This window comes from Hyaena hyaena, unplaced genomic scaffold (assembly GCF_003009895.1).
Source record: "Hyaena hyaena isolate Hyena2069 unplaced genomic scaffold, ASM300989v1 scaffold_31, whole genome shotgun sequence".
NCBI lineage: Eukaryota > Metazoa > Chordata > Mammalia > Carnivora > Hyaenidae > Hyaena > Hyaena hyaena.
Genome location: NW_024080664.1, coordinates 2,924,381 through 2,942,335, shown reverse-complemented (window position 1 = coordinate 2,942,335; position 17,955 = coordinate 2,924,381). Strand labels below are relative to the sequence as shown.

The following is a 17,955-nucleotide window of genomic DNA, read 5'->3' as shown; positions in this document are numbered from 1 at the left end:
ACATGGCTCCTACCCAGCCCGCCGATGATACAGGAGTCCCAAGTGCCTTGGGTGACAAAAGGCCCAATGAGAAGTCGCAGGGGGTCCATGAGCCAAGAGTGGGAGGGGCGGCTGTACCTGGGGGGGGGGGGGGGCAAGGCTGACCGCGATGCTCGCCCTTCTCCCTCCCTGGGGACTGCTGTCACCCAGCACAGGCGCATGGAGCCTCTCCCCGCACCTTCCCGTGCCTTCTGGCCTTTGCCCTCCCAGCCAGCCCCCGAGACTCCCAATACAGGTGAGCCGAGCGCCCCACGCTCCGTATGGACAACACAGGTCCTGTAATTGGGAGTCTTCGTTGGCGGGTTAGAGTCACAAGCTCAAGAGCAAGGCACAGTCTTGCACATAGTAGGGAATCCAATGTCTTATGAATAATGTGCGGCCAGGCCACCCAGTAGAGTATCTGCCGAAGGTTCAGGAAGAGAGGCTAATCCGGTCAAGAGAGTTTATGCCCTCCCCCCATCTGACACAAACCCCTCACTCTCAGGACCCTTGGGGTGCCCCAGGTGTAGGTGTGCCGGCCTTGAGTCTCGCCCCCCAGCCCCCCACTCTCCAGCTTGTTTTCAGGAGAACGGGTGGGTGAGCACCGGGTCGTGGGCCGCCTCCTGTTCCCTGGACAGACGGCAGGTGGCTCTGTTCCCTTTCGTGTGACCGGGGAGCGGATTCCCCCGGACCTGAGTGTGCGGAACCGCCGCAAAGGACATGTGGCCAGTGCGCTCCAGGTGGTGATTCTTTCCCTCCCTCGCGCCGTGAGCTTCAGTCTGCTGGGTTCCTCGGGGTCCCCCTGGCTCGGCTCTTCCGGGTCGGAACCACTCCTCACATCTGCGCGGGAAAACCTCGTCCCCGGGGCACTCCTGTGCATCCCCGGAGCCCTTCTCCCCTGCGCCACGAATACGCGCAAGTGTCTGGTCCTCTGCCCGGGGGGCTCTCCGGAGTGACGCCTCCTAAGGCGAGGCTGACGCCGTCATCTTTCCACTCAAGTTCAGAGCCTGATGAACCGCGCCGGGGGCTCTCCAGCCTCCCTGCCTCTCCCGTCCGTCCCGGCAGCAGGGCCGTCCGCTGGGGCCGCCCCGCAAGAGCCCTGCTCCCTCGGCCCCAGGACCTTCGGGCGTACGCGCCGGGTCCCGCCTCCCCCCGCGCCCACGCCATTGCTCGAAGCGCAGGTCCCAGCACGTGTCCCCGCTCCTCGCTGTGTGTCCTGGGGGTTTGTGAGCGGCTCCCCAGCCCCGGGGCCGGTTGTGCTCCCAGAGCGTCCGCAGCGCCCGCACCCTGGGGGGGGAGAGGTGCAGAAAGGAGGTCTCGGCGCTTCGCAAAGGACACCCCCGGAACCGAGGAAGAGGACGGGGCTCGGGTTGAGACTGAGGTACCCCGTTAGGAGACCCCCTCTGGCTTAAAATTGTCCTTTTGTTGGGCTCCATTGCGGGAGAGCCCGAGTGCGCGTCCCAGCGGAGGGTCCCGGAGACCCAGAGCTCCCCGCGCGCGGGGCGGGCTGCTCGCCGCGGGGTCGGCCCCCTCCCTGCGCGCTGCGGGCAGGTGCGGGGCCGCCGCCCCCACCCCGGGTCCCCGCGACCTGCCCGCCCCGCCCCCCCCGCCCCCCCCCGCCCCCAGCCGCGGTGGGCAGGGCCAGGCGCGCGGCTCCCCGCTCCCGCCCCGGCGCCGCGGCGGCCTCAGTCCTGGGGCGCCCGGCTCGGCTCGGCGGAGCGCCATGGCCCGGAGCCTCGGCGGCCTCCCGCGGCGCGGCCTCTGGCTGCTCCTGGGTGAGTAGGAGCGGGGTCCCCCCGGGGAGGGGGGCGGCTGGGGGCCCGGAGAGCTGGCAGGGGCGCACGGCCCGAGCTCACTGCCCCGCACCTGCGCTGCCCGGCCCCGCGCCGCCCCCGCGGGTAGCAGGCACCTCCGGGCTCGCACCGGGCACCGCGTCCACGGCCCTTTTTTCTAGAAACTAGTTAAGACCGAGACTGGCGGTCACGCGCGGCACTTGCTGATTTGCAAACAAGCCCCCCTAGGATGTCCTCTGCGAAAATGGGACCTGCCTCCTTCCTCTGGACGGTTCCAAACCTTCTTCTGTTTGCTTGTGAACTTGGCGCTTCTGCCTCCTGGGAATTCAAAGAGGGGCCCTCGGTGAGGAGGCGGAACGTCCTGGGCGTTCTGCTTGGAGAGAGATTATAAAACTGAAACCCAGGGACTGCAGGGAGGCGCCCGCAGACCGCGCATAGTTTTCCATGAAGCCGTCCTCAGCAGCGCTAAGAAACCTTCCCAAACTGCTTTAGCCACTGGACTCATTTCATGTACTGAGTTACTTTTTACGAAAACCTAAATGCAGGGCACTGAAGCCCGAGAACCCAGCGGCCCGGAGACACAGGCCTGCAGCTGGTACTTGCGGCCTCTCCCCAGAGCAGGTGATGTTGGGGGCAGCACCGCAGTGCGAGTCCTGATGAGGGATGACCCGCGCTGATTATATAAGGGGGGAGGGCGGCAGCTGGGGGCAGTGGGGGCTTGTCCCCCGAGGTGGCCCAGGGCACCCGGACGAGAGGGACTCAGGGCCGTGGGGGAGCCTCGCAGTTGCAGGCTGGCCACCGAGTCTCTCTGCACTGATTAAAGCCCTTAGCGTCTGCCTCCCTGCAAAGTAACCTGAAAACCCATCTTGCCTCTCCCAGTATTTCGGCCGAAGTTATGTGTAAAGCAAAGTCTTAGAGTATTTGTCTCTCCTTGTGTTGGGATCCATCTGGCCTGACGTGGAACTTACTGTCTTAGCTTCCAAAGAAATGAACACGACTCTGCTAAGGAGCCAGGAAGCCCGGATGTGTCTTTTTTTTTCTTTTAACGTAACTACTAACTACATCTCCTTAGTGCTGTCCAGAAGCTGCACCCTCTAATGCCCGTGCAAATAAACACGATTGTCACCATCACATATGAAGTCCTCCCTTATTTACCAAGAAAGTAACACACGTTCTGGAAGCCCAGAGTCCTATAATCTTAACACTATTCTGAGTGGCCTGGCTAATGTTACATCTTTATTTTCCAAGTAAACACCACTTCACGAGGTGATCAGTCAATTAATGTCGTTGGAGACCAGCAGTCATTAGTAGAATTACAGAGCACACAGTGTTTTCTTCCCAACTTCTACCAGTAGCCAGATCTCCTTGGTGATGCAGATTCTGCTACCCAAAATAGCAGTGTGGAATTTCTTTCTTTTTTTTTTTTTAAAGTATGCTCATCCATAGGCTCAAGAACTTATCTGTAACACTTTTACAATCAAGCAGTCTTAAACCTGGGCTTTGTGTGTGCGCTTCTGTTTGCAGAAGACTCAGACATGACCACATGCATCTCGTAAATTTTATAGATAGCCACCGAAAAGTTTGAGGAGCCGGGGTTATTCTGTGATGGCCATGTTCGTTGTAAGCCCCTGTATCTGTGAGCCCACTTTCACGCAGGTGTGGCCGTCCTCAGTGACGTGCTTGTCTGTCACCTGACTTGGGAAACAGGTGCCCTCCGTGGCGTGCGGCGGGGAAAGGGGGCATCGAGGGTTCTCCTGCAAGGCTGCCGTATTTATTGAAATACATGACACAGTATAAATATAAGTCTAAATGTTTGGGACTGATGGGTGTCGCAGGAAATGCACTCTATGTGACTGTTTTAGATCGTCACGCTGGTTTAAACCTGGAGGCAGTTCTGACTCCGGAATCCAAAGCTGGAGGACACTTGTTTGCTGATCAAACTGTTTGCGTGTTTGTTTACTCTCCCCATGCATTTAACCGCAGGGAGAAATCTCTGGATCTCATCTCCCTTCCATAGGCCCTTGCCAGTCGTGCACGTTACAGTCGGTCCCAGGCCAGAGCTGTTGCGGGAGCTATGTCCACTCTGGAAGTGGTAGTGAGCCTCCCGCCAAGGAGGTGTCTTCAGTGGAATCCTTCCTTATGCCGAATAGCTGGTTCTGTTCATGCAGATTCTTTTCCCCCAGAATGAGCCGACTCCACAGCCCCTACTCAGTGAAGATGGGGGTCTGGCCAAGCGGGTGATGTGGTGGCCCCTGGAGCTGTGAATGCCGACACTGAGCCCCCAGTAGGGGAGCCCCCAGGTTCGGCTGCCAGCGTGCCCCCGCCTGGGAGGCGGGCCCATCCCTCTCAAGGCCAGGCCACCCAGCACGGTGGGCTCTCCCCTCTGTGGGCCCCACCTCAGGCGTGTCCACCGGGATTGCCTCGGGGAGGGCGGGGGACCCGGGCTGGACAATCGTTTCCTGCTGGAGCCTCGGGGAGAAGGCCGCCCCCTCCCCTCGGCTGGATCTCCCAGCCCGGCTGCCACATCCCTTCCTGTGACCATGACCGGACAGACGGACAGGTGCCTGGTGGACAGCAGGCAGCAGCGGGCTCTGAGGGCTCGGAAATGCTGCCGGGAGGCGCTCCCCTCCCCGGACTCAGGGGAGGCGTCCTGAGGGTGTGTGGTGGGGGGGGAGGAGGGGAGTAGGAGTGGGAAGGGGAGAGGGGAGCCGGGTGGAGGAGGCCGGTGCCGCCCCTGCACGACGGGGAGACAGGTGGTGCCGAGGGAAGAGATGCTGATGGGACTCGCCCCCCCCCCCACAGCCCCCGGTTGAGGTGGCCTCGTCCCCAGACCTGCCTCCCTCGGTGACAGGACGACCTCAGGGCTGAGTAACGTTCCAGAGAACCCGCTCGTTCTCAGTGAGGAGGGTTATGTCCACACAGTGGCCCAGGAGGCTCCCAACCTAAACAAGCCCGTATTCATGTTACATAATGAAGTGATTGTTGTGCTGGAGGAGATTTTTCCCCCGAAGATTGTTTTACTTTAGTATTTTCTTTGACACGGAAAGACCTTGCTTCCATCGTCCTCCGAAGCATGAGTTGCAAGCACCCCCCTGGGAGCGAGGCGCCGGCCAGGCCGCGGGGGGCAGGGGGCCGGGGGCCTGAGCCGCACAGCCCGGCCTCCTCACTGGGTTCCTCATCAGGCCTCACGCTGTCCCCTTTATTTTGTCATCTGATGACGCCCTCCCTGCCGTGGGCGTTCCCTCAGTGGATTCTGGGACCTGTCCCACCTGGCCTCACTTCCACTCCTCCCCCTGCCCGCAGCCACACAGCCCCCCTCCCAGATGTCTGCCTGCCTCCAGGAAGCCTTCCTGGGCTGCCCCCACCCGCCACCCCTGGGGTGGGCAACCCTCCTCCCTCGGGGTCACTCACAAGGGCTGGGGCGCCGGGGACCTGAGCAGGGCCCACCCGTGCCCTCCCGGGCTCTGCATCCCCACTCCCTCAAGGCCCACCGGGAAGGAGTCTCCTGAGCCACAGAGTCACATACGCTGACCAGTGATCAACTGGAATCAGAGCAGTTCATGTGTCACGAAGCAAAACCCCGTGTCACCGGGGGAAGAGGTCTAGAAAGCGTGTAATCGCCTAAACAGAAACCTGGTGATACCGGTACCCAAGGTTGACTTTCTCTCTGCGTATGTGTTTATTGCTTCTAGAAGATTCCATGGGTGTGATGGTGAGAGGAAAGATGGCTGCTGGCTGGGTAGATGGACAGATAGGAGAGCGAAAGCATTTCTCCTGGAAGCTTCCGTGTGTCCTGTAGCACAAGTGGGTCGTGTAGTATCACGACTGGGAAGGGGTAGAGGCCCTCTTGAGCTTTGAGCAGCCCCTCACCCCCACAACAATGGCCCGGCACAAACGTCCGTGGGGCCGAGGCCGAGAAGCCCTTCCGTGTAAACAACGTGTATAAATAGTGCTCTTTGCGGGAGAGGAAATAAGCCGTGGGGGTAGGGCTGGGTGTTGGGGACCCTTCTCCCGAGCCCTGAGCGGTTTGGGAAGAGCCCTCCAGATACCCTAGGATGGTTATGCCTGAATCTTGGAACTTTCTGGAAGCCTTTATAACTGAAGTGTGTGGAAAAGGGGCTCTGAGCAAGGCGGGCACTAGAGGAAGACCCGAGCTGGGGGCCAAGGTGAGCCGTTCAGATTGCATCGAGGGGCCACGCGGGTCAGCCTGAGGCGTGTTCAGTGGTTTAAAAGAGCCGTGGGCTGAGGCAGGAGACCAGCCAGGGCTGGCGGGACAGGGGTGCGGCAGGAGGTTTGAGGCGGCAGGTGTGAGGCGGGGGGCGGGGGGCCCCGGGGGCTGCGGGGAGCACGGCCCCCAGTGAGATTCAGACTTCAGATACGCGGCCAACTGTTTTCATATAAGCCTGTCTCGTGCCGTCTTCTAAGGCCGCCCCCCTGGCATTCAGATTTACCTGGACGCCCTATATGTTTATTTGGGGAAGCTGGCAACGCCAGTCACAGCAGCCACGCTGGGCCAGCTGCCCCCTTGGACAGTGAGGGACAATGGCAGGTAGGCAGGCGTCCACACAAGCCCAGGGCACAGGAGAGAGGTACGGCCAGGAGGGACATCTAGGGTAGCATCTCAGTCGGGAAGGTGTGCAGGTGTGCAAACCACGGACAGAAGGGACGAAGATGGGGTGCTGGCTGGGGACTAGAAGCCAAGTCCACGGAGACACAGAGATGTGGCTGCTGGGCATCCCTGGGCACTTAGACAGGGGCAGCAGCCGTGGGCCCCCTGAGAGCGCCCTGGTCCAGAGGGGCTCCCTCTGGAGCGCCCTGGTCCCTGGTCCGTCTGCAATGTCTGCCGATTTTCTAGCTAAGTGGCGAGTGGGATTTGAGTGGCAATTGCTCTGATTATTGACCGATCAGGGAGGATTAATGTCATGACCACCTGGTTAGGAAGCCGCATGCAGTGCCCCCACCCTCCAGCAGGACCCCCTTTCTCCCGCGGGTTCCTAACAATTCCTGCAGACGGGACACTCTCCCTATTTATTTTCTAACTGGCCGCCGCTGGACCCTAAGCTCACTTCTGTGTGCTTGCGGCGCGGGGCCCACACTCGGTGCCTCGCAGGGCCGTCTTCTGGTTCTGTTTTCGTCCTTCTCCCCCTTGACTTTTTCAGACACGTCATGAGATCATCTCAGTAAGGCTGAGCTCGCCACTGCCTCCCAGTGGGGACCCTTCATTCTGTTTTCTGCTCCCACTGGCTGGGGGGGGGGGGACTGCCAGCAGCTGCCTGCCTTTGCGCTCCACCCCCCCCACGACAGCAGCATCTCGAACCTTCGGTCTTTCTCCTATGGGTGCAAGATGCTCTACGTCATGTGACCTTGGCTGGGTGGGCGGGGAGGGGGCACGAGCCTTCTTGCCGTGCGTCAGCTCTGTCTTCTTGGTGTGAAGGAAGGACCATTTCCTGCCACCGCACTACAGCGGGCGGAGCTGTGAACCCTCCGTGGCTGGGGGGCTGCTGGCGCCACGGAGAGGGAGACGCCGGTGGACAGGAGGTTTGCCAGTGGGAGTCTTCGAGCCCCCCCGGGTCCCCACGCAGCCTTGCCGCAGACACACACATCCGCTGACCGCTGCCCCTCTTGACCTTCGCTCCGTTATCCGCGAAGTCAGGTGGCTTTGGTGCGCGGCATTCATGACATTGGGTTTTCTTCCCAAAAGACGTGCGAAAACTTCCATTCTTTCCGTCTGTGTCAGGGCAGTTTGCGAGGTGCGAATGAGAGAGCCCCCCTCAAGTGCTGAGGATCCCCGTTCCACCGATAAAACCATCTGGGTGGAGCCCCCTCGGCGGTGAAGAGAACAGACTCCTTCCCGGGTGTGGGTCCCCTCGGGTTTCCTGTTTCTTACGGCAACAACCTCGTTTCACATTTTCTGTGAACTTGTCTATTTTATCCAACATGTAATGATATAGGTAATTTTCTTATTTTTCTCATTGTATCTGTGGACATTTGCCCTTTACCGGCCCAATTTGTGAACTGATCGTTTCATGTTGTTCCTTGACCAAAACGGACACGCTGGACCTCTGTCATGCGTCCCCCAGCCCCATCCCCAGACGACCAGCTCTTTCTCCTCAAATGCTTCTCTTCCTCGCGCTGAAACTGGTCCAGTCCATCCTCTGCTTGGCCTCTTGGCTGCGTCCCCAAGTTTCTGTCTTGTGGCCACTGTTAACATTTTCTAGGTTTTCGGTGTTTGTGGCTTTAATTTCCTCTTCAATTATTTGGAAGCAAGTTTTTTAAAATCCCAACTGCTCAGTGTTGTTTTTTGCTTTTTTTGGGTTTTTTTGTTTCTTTTTGTTTTGTTTTGTTTCTCCACTGATATTGCTGCTTTTATTGCCCTGAGGTCACGGCCCACCACTGTGGTACATCAGGGTCCCCTCCTGGCCTGACGAAATCTTCCTCTCGTAAGTCGCCCACAAGCCCCCCTGAAGAGTGTGAGAGTTCGTGTGCCGATGCTGGTCTCCACAGGAAACTATGTGACGTCGGTGACCTTGCTTGTTTTAGTTTTCCAGCGCTGCCGGAGGCTGGGAGCTGTGCCGCTGTGTGACCCCGTGCGTTCTCTGTACTTGAGCTGCTGTGCGCTGTGCCCGGAGGGACGATAGGGAGGTCACGCCCGCGACCCCTGCAGGCCCATCCACGGGGCCCGTTCTTACATTCATCCCACTCGCTGCTTTGTCCATTTTATTGTTCTATTTCTTTTAAAATTTTTAATGTTCATTTTTAGAGAGATAGAGAGAGACAGAGTATGAGCAGGGGAGGGGCAGAGAGAGGGAGACACAGAATCCGAAACAGGCCCCAGGCTCTGAGCTGTCAGCACAGAGCCCGACGTGGGGCTCGAACCCACGAACCGTGAGATCATGACCTGAGCCGAAGTTGTACACTTAGCCGACTGAGCTCCCAGGCGCCCCCAATTTTTAATTGCTATAAAATACACATAACATGAAATTTGCCATCTTACCTCTGTCAAGGTCCTGTGGCATGAAGTACGTTCACGTTGTCGGGCAACCTTCCCCACCATCCATGTCCAGAACGTTCTCGTCCTCCCAGACTGTAACCCTGCCCGTGAACACTAACTCTTCATATACACGGACACCCCCAGCCCCGTCACCCGCCATCTGCGCTCTGTCCCTGTGAATGTGGACTGACACAGTGTTGTCTTTTTGTGGCTGGCTTGTTTCACTTAGCCTGGTGTCAAGATCCACCCGCGCTGGAGCGTGCGGCAGGATTGCCTTCCTTTCTGAGGCTGAATTTGGGCGCCTGGGTGGCTAGTCGGTTAAGTGTCCAACTCTTGACTTCGACTCAGGTCATGATCTCACAGTTCCTGAGAATCGACCCCCGTGTCGGGCTCTGGGCTGGCAGTGCAGAGCCTGCTTGGGATTTTCTCTCCTGGTCTCTGCCCCTCCCCAGTCGCTCTCTTTCAAAATCAATCAATAAATATATTTTTATTAAAAAGACTGAATTGGGGCGCCTGGGTGACTCAGTTGGTTGAACGTCCGACTTCAGCTCAGGTCATGATCTCCCAGCTGTGGGTTCGAGCCCCACGTTGGGCTCTGTGCTGACGGCTCAGAGCCTGGAACCTGCTTCAGATTCTGTCTCCCTCTCTCTCTGCCCCTCCCCACTCGTGCTCTGTCTCTCTAAAAAAATTTTTTTTTAATTTTAAAGAAATAAACAAAAATAAAATAGAAAATAAAAAGACTGAACTAATATTTCATCGTATGGACAGGCTACAGTTTGTGTCTTCATCTGTCAGCGGGCGCCTGGGTGGCTCTGAGCGCCTGCTGTCGTGGAAATGCCGCCGTGAACACGGTGTGCACACCTCTGTCCAGCACCCTGCTTTCCCTTTTGCGTGTGTGCCTAGAGGTGGGCTTGCTGCGTCAGATGGTGGTTCTGAGTTTACTGTCATGTCTCGGACCGCCGTCTGTCTCCCACGGCAGCGGCACCATTTTGCCCGCCCGTCAGCGCTGCTCCAGCGTCCGCATGGTCCGCATCCTCGCCCACACGCCGTATTTCTGGCTTTGTGAAGGCAGCCATCCCGGCAGGCGCAAGGTGCCCGTCGCTGCTTTCCAGGTGGAATTTAACCGTGTCAGCGATGATATTGTGGTTTATCCCTTTTTCGGCCTATGTTGTCTGACTCCCCGCTGCCCAGCCTTTGGCCTCTACTCTGCGGTACTTAGGTTTTCGGCCCGATTTAGCGTCCCATTTTCTCGTGGATGTGGGGGGACACATGAACAGGGGCCCCCACAGCTAGCACAGAGCAGGCACTACGGGGCTGGGGGGTGGGGGGAGGTGGGAGGCGGGGTCTCTGGGCAAGAGCCAGGGGACAGTGAGCTGGCTCTGCCAGGAGGATCCTGGTCAGGTGACAAAGCAGAGAATCTGCTCGATGGAGGCCTCGTCCAAGCTGCTGTTTGAATGGCAAAGGGAACTTTTCCTCTTCCCCCTTGACTGGCTGCTCAGAGAGGGGCCGCGGCAGGGACCCTCCTGCTGTGGATGGACAGCCTTCTGGGGGAGGCGGGAGCTCTGGAGGGAGGCACAGCGCCACGGCCGGAAGGGACCATGGCGGCCACGTAGGGGCTGGTGCAGGGCCCTCCAGCCACTGGGGATGGAGCTTGGGGACCAAAGGGCCAGGTCCGGGGCGGCCAGAGGAAGCAGCCACAAGGGAGGCAGGAGCAGGTGCTCCGAGGGGCGAGGGAGCTCCTCCCTTGGGGCCTGGGCACCTCAACATCTGGAGCAGTGCCATCCCGGAACCACCTCCCCCGGGGAGCCCCCCCGTGCCATGATTTATTTGCAAATCGTACGCCTGCACCAGTGCCCTGCATGTCATTAAACACACACCAAAGAGATGTCTTTGACAGGTGAGCCATGGAAATCAGTTTATAAAATCACGAAACCCATTTGCCCTCCCCGGTGGTATCCCGTGGCCCTTCGGGCTGCCCGTGGTGGCTGCGGGACTGAGCCCGCGTGCCGCCCCCGCAGGCCCCGCCGGGCCGCCTGTCCCCTGCTTGACCTCCCGTGCGGGAGCGGAGCTCCCGGTGAGGGCGGGGCAGTGCAGCTGCTTCCCTCCGCACCGCACGCAGCCAGGCAGCTCTGGCCGGTGGCCGGGTGGCCGTCCCTCACGTGGGCCTCCGGCCGCTCGAGCAAGACCCCCCTCGACCGCTCATGGGGAAGATGGCCCTGAGGAGGCCAGCCTGCAGAGAGGCCTCTGCTCAAAAGCTCTGTGGACATCGGTCATCACAGGCTTTGGGGCCTCCGTGGGGGTCTCCGGCATTGAGGTGGCCGCCCTCCCTGTCTCTTCCATGTGTTCTGAGATAAGCAAGTCAGGGATTGCGTCCTGGCTGCACCAGTCCTGGGCTGTGTGACTCTGGGCAGGTCACCTAACCTCTCTGGGCCCCACTGTCCCCAGCTGTTAAGTGAGAGAACAATAAAACCCTCCGTACTAGTTACCTGCAGGGATGAACTAGGCTGCAGAGGGCTGAGGAAGAACGTGGCCCCATGAGGCGCGGTTATCGCTGCCCTGGGCGGGCGCCCCCAGTGTGAGGCTGCAGGGGGAGAGAGCCTTCTGGAATCGGCGTGTCACTGACCTAGGGCTGCACCTGTATTCTACCCGTTGGTACCCAGCTTGCTTCCAAAAAGAATACAGATAGATGGTGGCTCTGGACGGAGACACAGATATCCTCAGGTGCCCAAAGATGACCCAGCACCAGCACCCTCTAAAAGAAGCAAAAGTAACAGTATTTAAAAGGAGAGAGGAGAAAACCATCTCCTAAGACCCAAACCACCCTGAGCTTTCTAGAAGCCAGAAGAGGCCCGGGCTGTCACCCGCGAGTACTGTGACGTGTCCCCAGCACATCCGCACCTTCACTTTCTGTGCCGTCATCCCCCAGACGCCACAGAGCCCGCTGTGGGCGCCGCCGTGTTCGGGGAGGCTCAGGCCCCGCGCCCCTGCATCCGCCTCAGGACCCGCTCCCCCGGCCGCCGCCGCGGGTCAGAGGAGGGCCATGCACCGGGCAGCAGGCAGGGGAGGGCCCACGGGGCCTTGACGCCCGAGTAGGAGTTTTTACTGGACACACAAGAGGTTTAATTGGTTTTCAGTTGTTTGGTCTTTCGGTTTTTGTTTTCATTTTTCAGAGTAGGCGGGGGCGGGTGAGGGCCGCGTGTTCAAACCACGTTCTGTGTGCGTCACCCCCGGGCACTCGGGGACAGGACACGCGTGTGGCGTCCTGGGCATTTGGCTCCCAAGGGGTGTCCTCCCCTGCTGGCCCCGTGAGCAGAGAGTGATTCACCCCTGCAGCAGGACCCACCTAGGGAGGATCTTTCCGACAGTGATTAGAAGATCTGGGAAGAGCAGAGAGATAACATTTCATCAATTGTGTGTTTTTGCGGAGTTTTTAAATTGTTTTTTAAGTTTATTTATTTTGAAAGAGAGGGAGCAGAGGAGGGATAGAGAGAGAATCCCAAGCAGGCTCTACGTTGTCGGCGTGGAGCCCGGCCTGGGGCTCGATCTCACAAACCGTGAGATCACGACCTGAGCCGGGATCAAGGTCGGACACTTAACCGAGCCACCCGGGCACCCCTGCGCTTACTGCTTTTAAAAAGCTTCCTGAGATATGACTGACGTAGAATAAACTGATATGTTCCAAGTGCATAATTTGGAAGTTTCCGACGTATGTCTATGCCTGTGTGGACTCAAGACACTGAACATAGAAGCCCCTCGCCCCTGAAGGTGCCCTTGCCCTTCCTCATCTCCCCCTCCTGCCCTCCCCAGGCCCCTCCCCATCACCCCTGCCAGCCCCCTGGGCTCAGGCCTCCAGTGTCCCGTGAGTTGCTAAAAGGGGGCTCACGTCAAAAACCCCGCCGAGGTGGGCTGTTCATTTTTGGATTTGTTTGTTTGTTTTAATTTTTTTAAATTTATTTTTGAAAGAGAGAGACAGAGCACGAGGAGGGGAGAGACAGGGAGAGGGAGACACAGAATCCGAGGCAGCGCCAGGCTCTGAGCTGTCAGCACAGAGCCCGACGCGGGGCTCGAACCCACAAGCCGTGAGATCATGCCCTGAGCCGAAGTCAGACCCGCAACCGAAGGAGCCGCCCAGGCGCCCCAGGGCCGTTCATTCTGAAGTGGGCTCCCTTCCAGGAAAGCGCATCTGGAGGGCAGTCCCATTAGCACAGCTGCCGCGGGAGGCTCCCATTTCACAGAGAAACTGCAGCCCGAGAGGTGAGGAAGCCTCCCCAGGCCCCAGGCGAGCCTCCCCCTCCTGCGGGGTCTCTGGAAGCTCCCAGGCTGCACCCCCCACTCAGGGCACCTCAGGGAGGCTCTCCTTCAGCCCCCAGCTGGGTCACCCCGCAGGAAGGCCTCTCTGCAGCTCCCCACCCCAGCCCCCCCACTCCCCCCCACCGACTGCAGCTCTGGAGGACGGTGCGGGGCCCAGGGTTCTCCCTCTGCAGGTATGAAATCCCCCAGAGCAGGACGGACCCTTCCGGCCGGATCTGCAGGCACAGACCGGGGACCCATCAAATGGGACGTAGCAGGCTCACACTCCTGGGCCTCTCGTCTCTCATTGGAAACCCAACTTTAAAGGTCTCGGCACAGCTGTCCTGCGCCCCGGGGGTCCGCGGGGGAGCCCGGCGCCCGGCCACCTTGCCCGAGGATCCCGCTGCCTTGTGCGGCCACCACTGCTGCTCGGGTCGGGGGCGTTTTCTGCTGCGGAGCCAGGGAGCTGGTGCTTGGAATTCTCCCTAAAAGGACACCGAATTCCTGACGCAGGCGCGGGCCGGGGGAGGCCGTGTCCCAACACGCCGGGGCGGAATGCGGTCTGTCACCGCCTCCGCACGCCGCCTTTTCAAGACCTGAGTTATGAGCGTTTCGTTCGCAGCCGCACAGGAAGGGAACCCGCCTGGCCCCCAACAGCGGGGTTTAAAACTTCTGGCAGTTTTAAGTCAGTTTTAAAATAATAAGCTACTCTCTTTGCAATGAAAGCAGCCCCGTGAAGCTTGTTTAAGAAAAAGGGGCGCCTGGTGGCTCAGTGGGTTAAGCATCGACTCTTGATCTCGGCTCAGGTTGGTAGGTTCGAGCCCCATGTTGGGCTCTGCTGACAGCATGGGATTCTCCACCTCCCCGCCCTCAAAACAAATAAATAAACATTAGAAGAGAGAAGAAGAAAGGAAAACACCTTAGAGCAGGCGCTGGGTGGCCCAGTCAGTGCAGCGCCTCCATCCTGCTAGCCGGACCCGTCGGCGTCCCCGAGTCCCGAGCTCACAGGAGCCCCCCAGGTATCTGTCGCACCAGCCGCAGCCCGGCGTCCTGACCGAGAAGCACGTTCATCTTCTCGCCCTGAATCTGAGCCTCCCCAAACGGGGGGGGAGGTGGGGGGGCGCCCACGGTGGCAGCGCCCCAGCCCCCCTCCCACGCAGCCCGTCCGCTGACCTGCCCGTGTCACTGTCCCGACATAGGACAGATGTTAACGGGCACACACGTCAGAGGGGGCGGGGGAGGAGGGGCAGCACGCACTGTTCTGAGAAGACAGAACTGCTCCAGGGGGGGGGGGGGGGGGGGGGGGGGGGGGGGGGGGGGGGGGGGGGGGAGCTGTGGACAGCTGGGACTTCTCGGAGGAGGAGACCACAGCCACGGACAGGCCACGTTTGGGGAAAGGCGTTCCCAGTGGGGAGGCAGACAGGGGGCTGGGGGCAGTGAGGGGTGCAGACAAATGGGTGTCCCTTGGGACAAGGCCAGACGGGCAACTTGGAATTCCTTCCAGAAGCAGGTGTGCTAACGCTTCTGAGCTCTCTGTGAGCCCCCAGCGCCTCCCGATCCACAGCCAGGGGCGTTTTCTCAGGGGTCCCCTCGCTGTGCTCACGTGGGCGCCGTGGGGCACACGCTGGGGCTGTTGGCAAGTGGCAAGAATAGAGGGGTGGGACGCTCCTGAGGGAGGGGCCCCTGAGGGACGTGCTGTGGCCTCCCGGCCTCTGCCGCTTGCGCCCGGCGGGGGCCCTCCTTCCCAGGGCGTCGAGGGAAGCCTGGCCTGGACTGCGCGTGGGTCCTCTCCACTGGGGACCCTCCGAGGAGCTTTCCCCACGTGCCAGCCTTTTACCCCCACCCCCACCCCCTGCGCAGCCTTGCTCCCCAGCTTCTCTGCTAACACCCCAGGAGCCTTCTGGGGTGTCCTGCCCTCCCTGGGACACCCCCAGGGCACAGGCACAGGCCAGCTGCAGCTCAGACTTCTGCCGCCCGGCCTCCCCTCTACCCCTGCATTCATGGGGTTCATTGTGTGTTTCCTTTGCGTTTTTATTTTTCTTCCACTGCTATGAAGTGTCGCTTTGTCAGCCTTGGCCGCCCTGTGGAGATGTGTGCAGCCTGGAGCCTGTCACGTAATTAGTTCCGGGAATGAGTTCTCTCTCCCACGCTCATCTCGCGTCCCGTGGAATCTTGGGCCTCAGGGTCTTCACATAAATCCTCTGAAAGAAGGTGGAGCCCGCGGACACCGCTGGGGTGGCCTCGCCGTGTCCCTTCCTGGAGCCCGCAGGGTATCAGTCCCCTCTGAGCACAGTCCTCCCCTCACCCCGAGCCCCTGACTCTGCAGGGGTGCAATGTGTGTGGCTGCTCACTTGTGGCTGGACCCTGTCCCCTTCCCGAGAGCTGCCGTTGCCTTGGGGGTAGTGCTTGCCCACTTGGTGACATCCTGGTCTCTCTTCCCGGAGCACGGGCTCTGAGCAGGCTCCTGGTGCCCGGGAGAGCACACCTGAGGAGACTGCTCCCGTGGCCTCTGCGGCTGGCCTGCCCTCCAGCTCCTCAGTGTCCGTCTGCCCTTCACTTGTGTTTAAGGCTGCTAGTCAGCTCTGTGCCTTAACCAAGACGATTCTTTCCCCTTCCCTCTCCCTGTTGACACCTTACTCTGTGAGCCAGATGTCACCTCTACCCAAGGCTTCAGCTTCCCATTTAAAACTCCATTCTAGCAAGGCTATGAGCCGGGTCCTATCTACCCACATACTCACCTACGCATCCATCCATCTACCCATTCATCTCTCTACCTACTCATCCATCCACCCACCCATCCACCCACCCATCCATCCACCCATTCATTCATGCATCCATCTATCCACCCACCCATCATCCACCCACCCATCTGTCCATCCATCTACTCATCCATCTACCCACCCATCTGTCCAACTAATCATCCATCCATCTACCCACTCATCCATCCATCCACCCCCCTGCCCATCCATCCATCCATCCATCCATCCATCCATCCATCCATTCATCTATCTACCCACCCAGCCAGCCACCATCCAGCCACCCACCTGTCCATCCACCCATCCGTCCACCCATTCTTCCATCTATCCACCCACTCATCCATCCATCCAACCAATCATCCACTCATCCATCCACCCACCTGTTCACCCATCCATCCCTCCATCCCTCCATCCCTCCACCCAATCATCCATCCCTCCAGCCAGCCATCCACCCACTCACCCATCATCCATTCATCTGTCCAACCATCCACATACCCACACACCCATCCAGTAATTATCCATTGAGCCCCCTGAAGCTGCAGCCAAAATGGCACCTCACAGCCCACTGTCATCACCCCCACCTGTGACCCGCGACACGTCTCTTCATCTTCTGTCCTCTCCCCCAGGTCTGCAGTGAAAGATAGGTCAGGCCCCCACTCTACTGCCCAGCTTCCTGCCTAGTCCCCAACCTCTTGTGGGGGGACCAAGGGATGTGAGACGAGTTCAGTCAAGTCTACACCTCTTCTGGTATTGGGACCTTACGCCTGCTTCTGAGCCCAGACGCCTCAGTTTCCCATCTAGTAAGTTGATGATCACAGTAGGACCTGCCTCCAAGATACCTGTGCGTGCGAAGAGCTTGGGCGGCGGCGTGCATTGTAGGGGCTGGAGGCCCACTTCCTCTGCATTTTACTCTCAGAAGATGGAGGCATGGGGGGCAGGAGTCGGGGGGAGGGGCATGGGGCAAGCCTACTCAAGTACACACCCCCTTCTAGGCCGTGTTTTGGAGTCAGGGACCCCAGGACGCCCCACCCAGTGTGCCTGCCCGGAGGGCTGCCGGCCTCTCCCTGGGTCGGCCATTCTATCTGCCACCTCGTGGGCTGCAAGGGTCCGCTGAGTGTCCACACATGTCCACGAGGCCCAGCAAGGAGTCCAAGAATTCCTGGTATAGCCCTGGATTCCCAGCTCCAGGCCCCATCCAGGGATTTAGAAAGACCGTGATGGTAGGGGTGGGGCGAGAGTGCCCCGTGGGCAGAGGGCCAGCGTAGCCTGGGGGGCAGTAGGCGAGCCAGGCCCTCCCGGAGGAAATGGGGAGGCCCTCCCGCTCTAGCCCTGTATTGTCCTGTAGGGAGGCAGAGAAAGCAGATGTCCAGCCTGGAGAGGAAGAGGAGGGAGGCCTAGGCGTGGGGACCCAGGGGACAGTCTTCCCCACCTTCCCAGCAGCCACCAGCGTCAGTTGTGGGCTTAGCAGGGAATGAGGGAATTTTGATCTGTGCAGTACATTCCCTTAACTTTTTACTTTTGAGCTCATATTTATCAAGTGGGGGGTAAAGCACATTTCACGTTCCACCCGTCAGCCTGGCTTGTAACTGGTAAGCATCCAGACATAGGGGATGGGAGTGGGGGGCTCCTTGAGGCCAGTAGTCTGTTCCTGGGGCCTCAGGCTGCAGCCTGGACCCCACGTTCTGGCCCATGTAGGCCAGAGGCCTGGTGGCATTGAGGGGAGGATCCTGCGTCCAGTCCCGGGGTCCTCAGTTTGCACCTGTATGAGGTGGGGTGCCGGGAACTGCATCGGGGTCGGTGTGAGGACGGAGGGGTGCGTGAGCGGCGGACCCGTGCCCGGTGCTGCTGCGCACCCTGCTTGTGCCGGCCGGTGCCAGCAGAGGGAAGTGCCGTCCCCTGGCCTCATCCCCATGGAGCACTGGGAGGCACCGTCAGAGCCACCGTCACAGGCAGGGACTTTGCTGGGTTCTGTGGTAATCGGTGAGCCATAGGCTTCTGCTTCAGGGATTACATGGAAGCAGGTTCTGGATGGATCTGCAGGGAAGGCAGGGGAGGGAGGGCAGGGGAGGCTGAGCAGGGAGGGCAGGGGAGGATGAGCAGGGAGGGC

At 59.8% G+C, this 17,955-nt stretch overlaps 1 protein-coding gene across 2 annotated transcripts in view; it reads left to right on the top strand.

The window, feature by feature from the left end:
• The first annotated feature begins 1,715 nt into the window (after nt 1-1,715).
• The window catches only part of RAMP1 (receptor activity modifying protein 1), a 46,726-nt gene continuing 30,486 nt past the window's right edge, over nt 1,716-17,955 (top strand). Inside the window, exon 1 of one of the 2 annotated variants that reach the window (XM_039228603.1) lies at nt 1,716-1,793. In XM_039228603.1, coding sequence (XP_039084534.1) covers nt 1,742-1,793 — 52 coding nt within the window. In that variant the 5' untranslated portion in view covers nt 1,716-1,741. Of the gene's footprint in view, nt 1,794-16,558; nt 16,649-17,955 lie in introns of those variants that run through there. The other variant, XM_039228604.1, reaches the window with a different exon arrangement.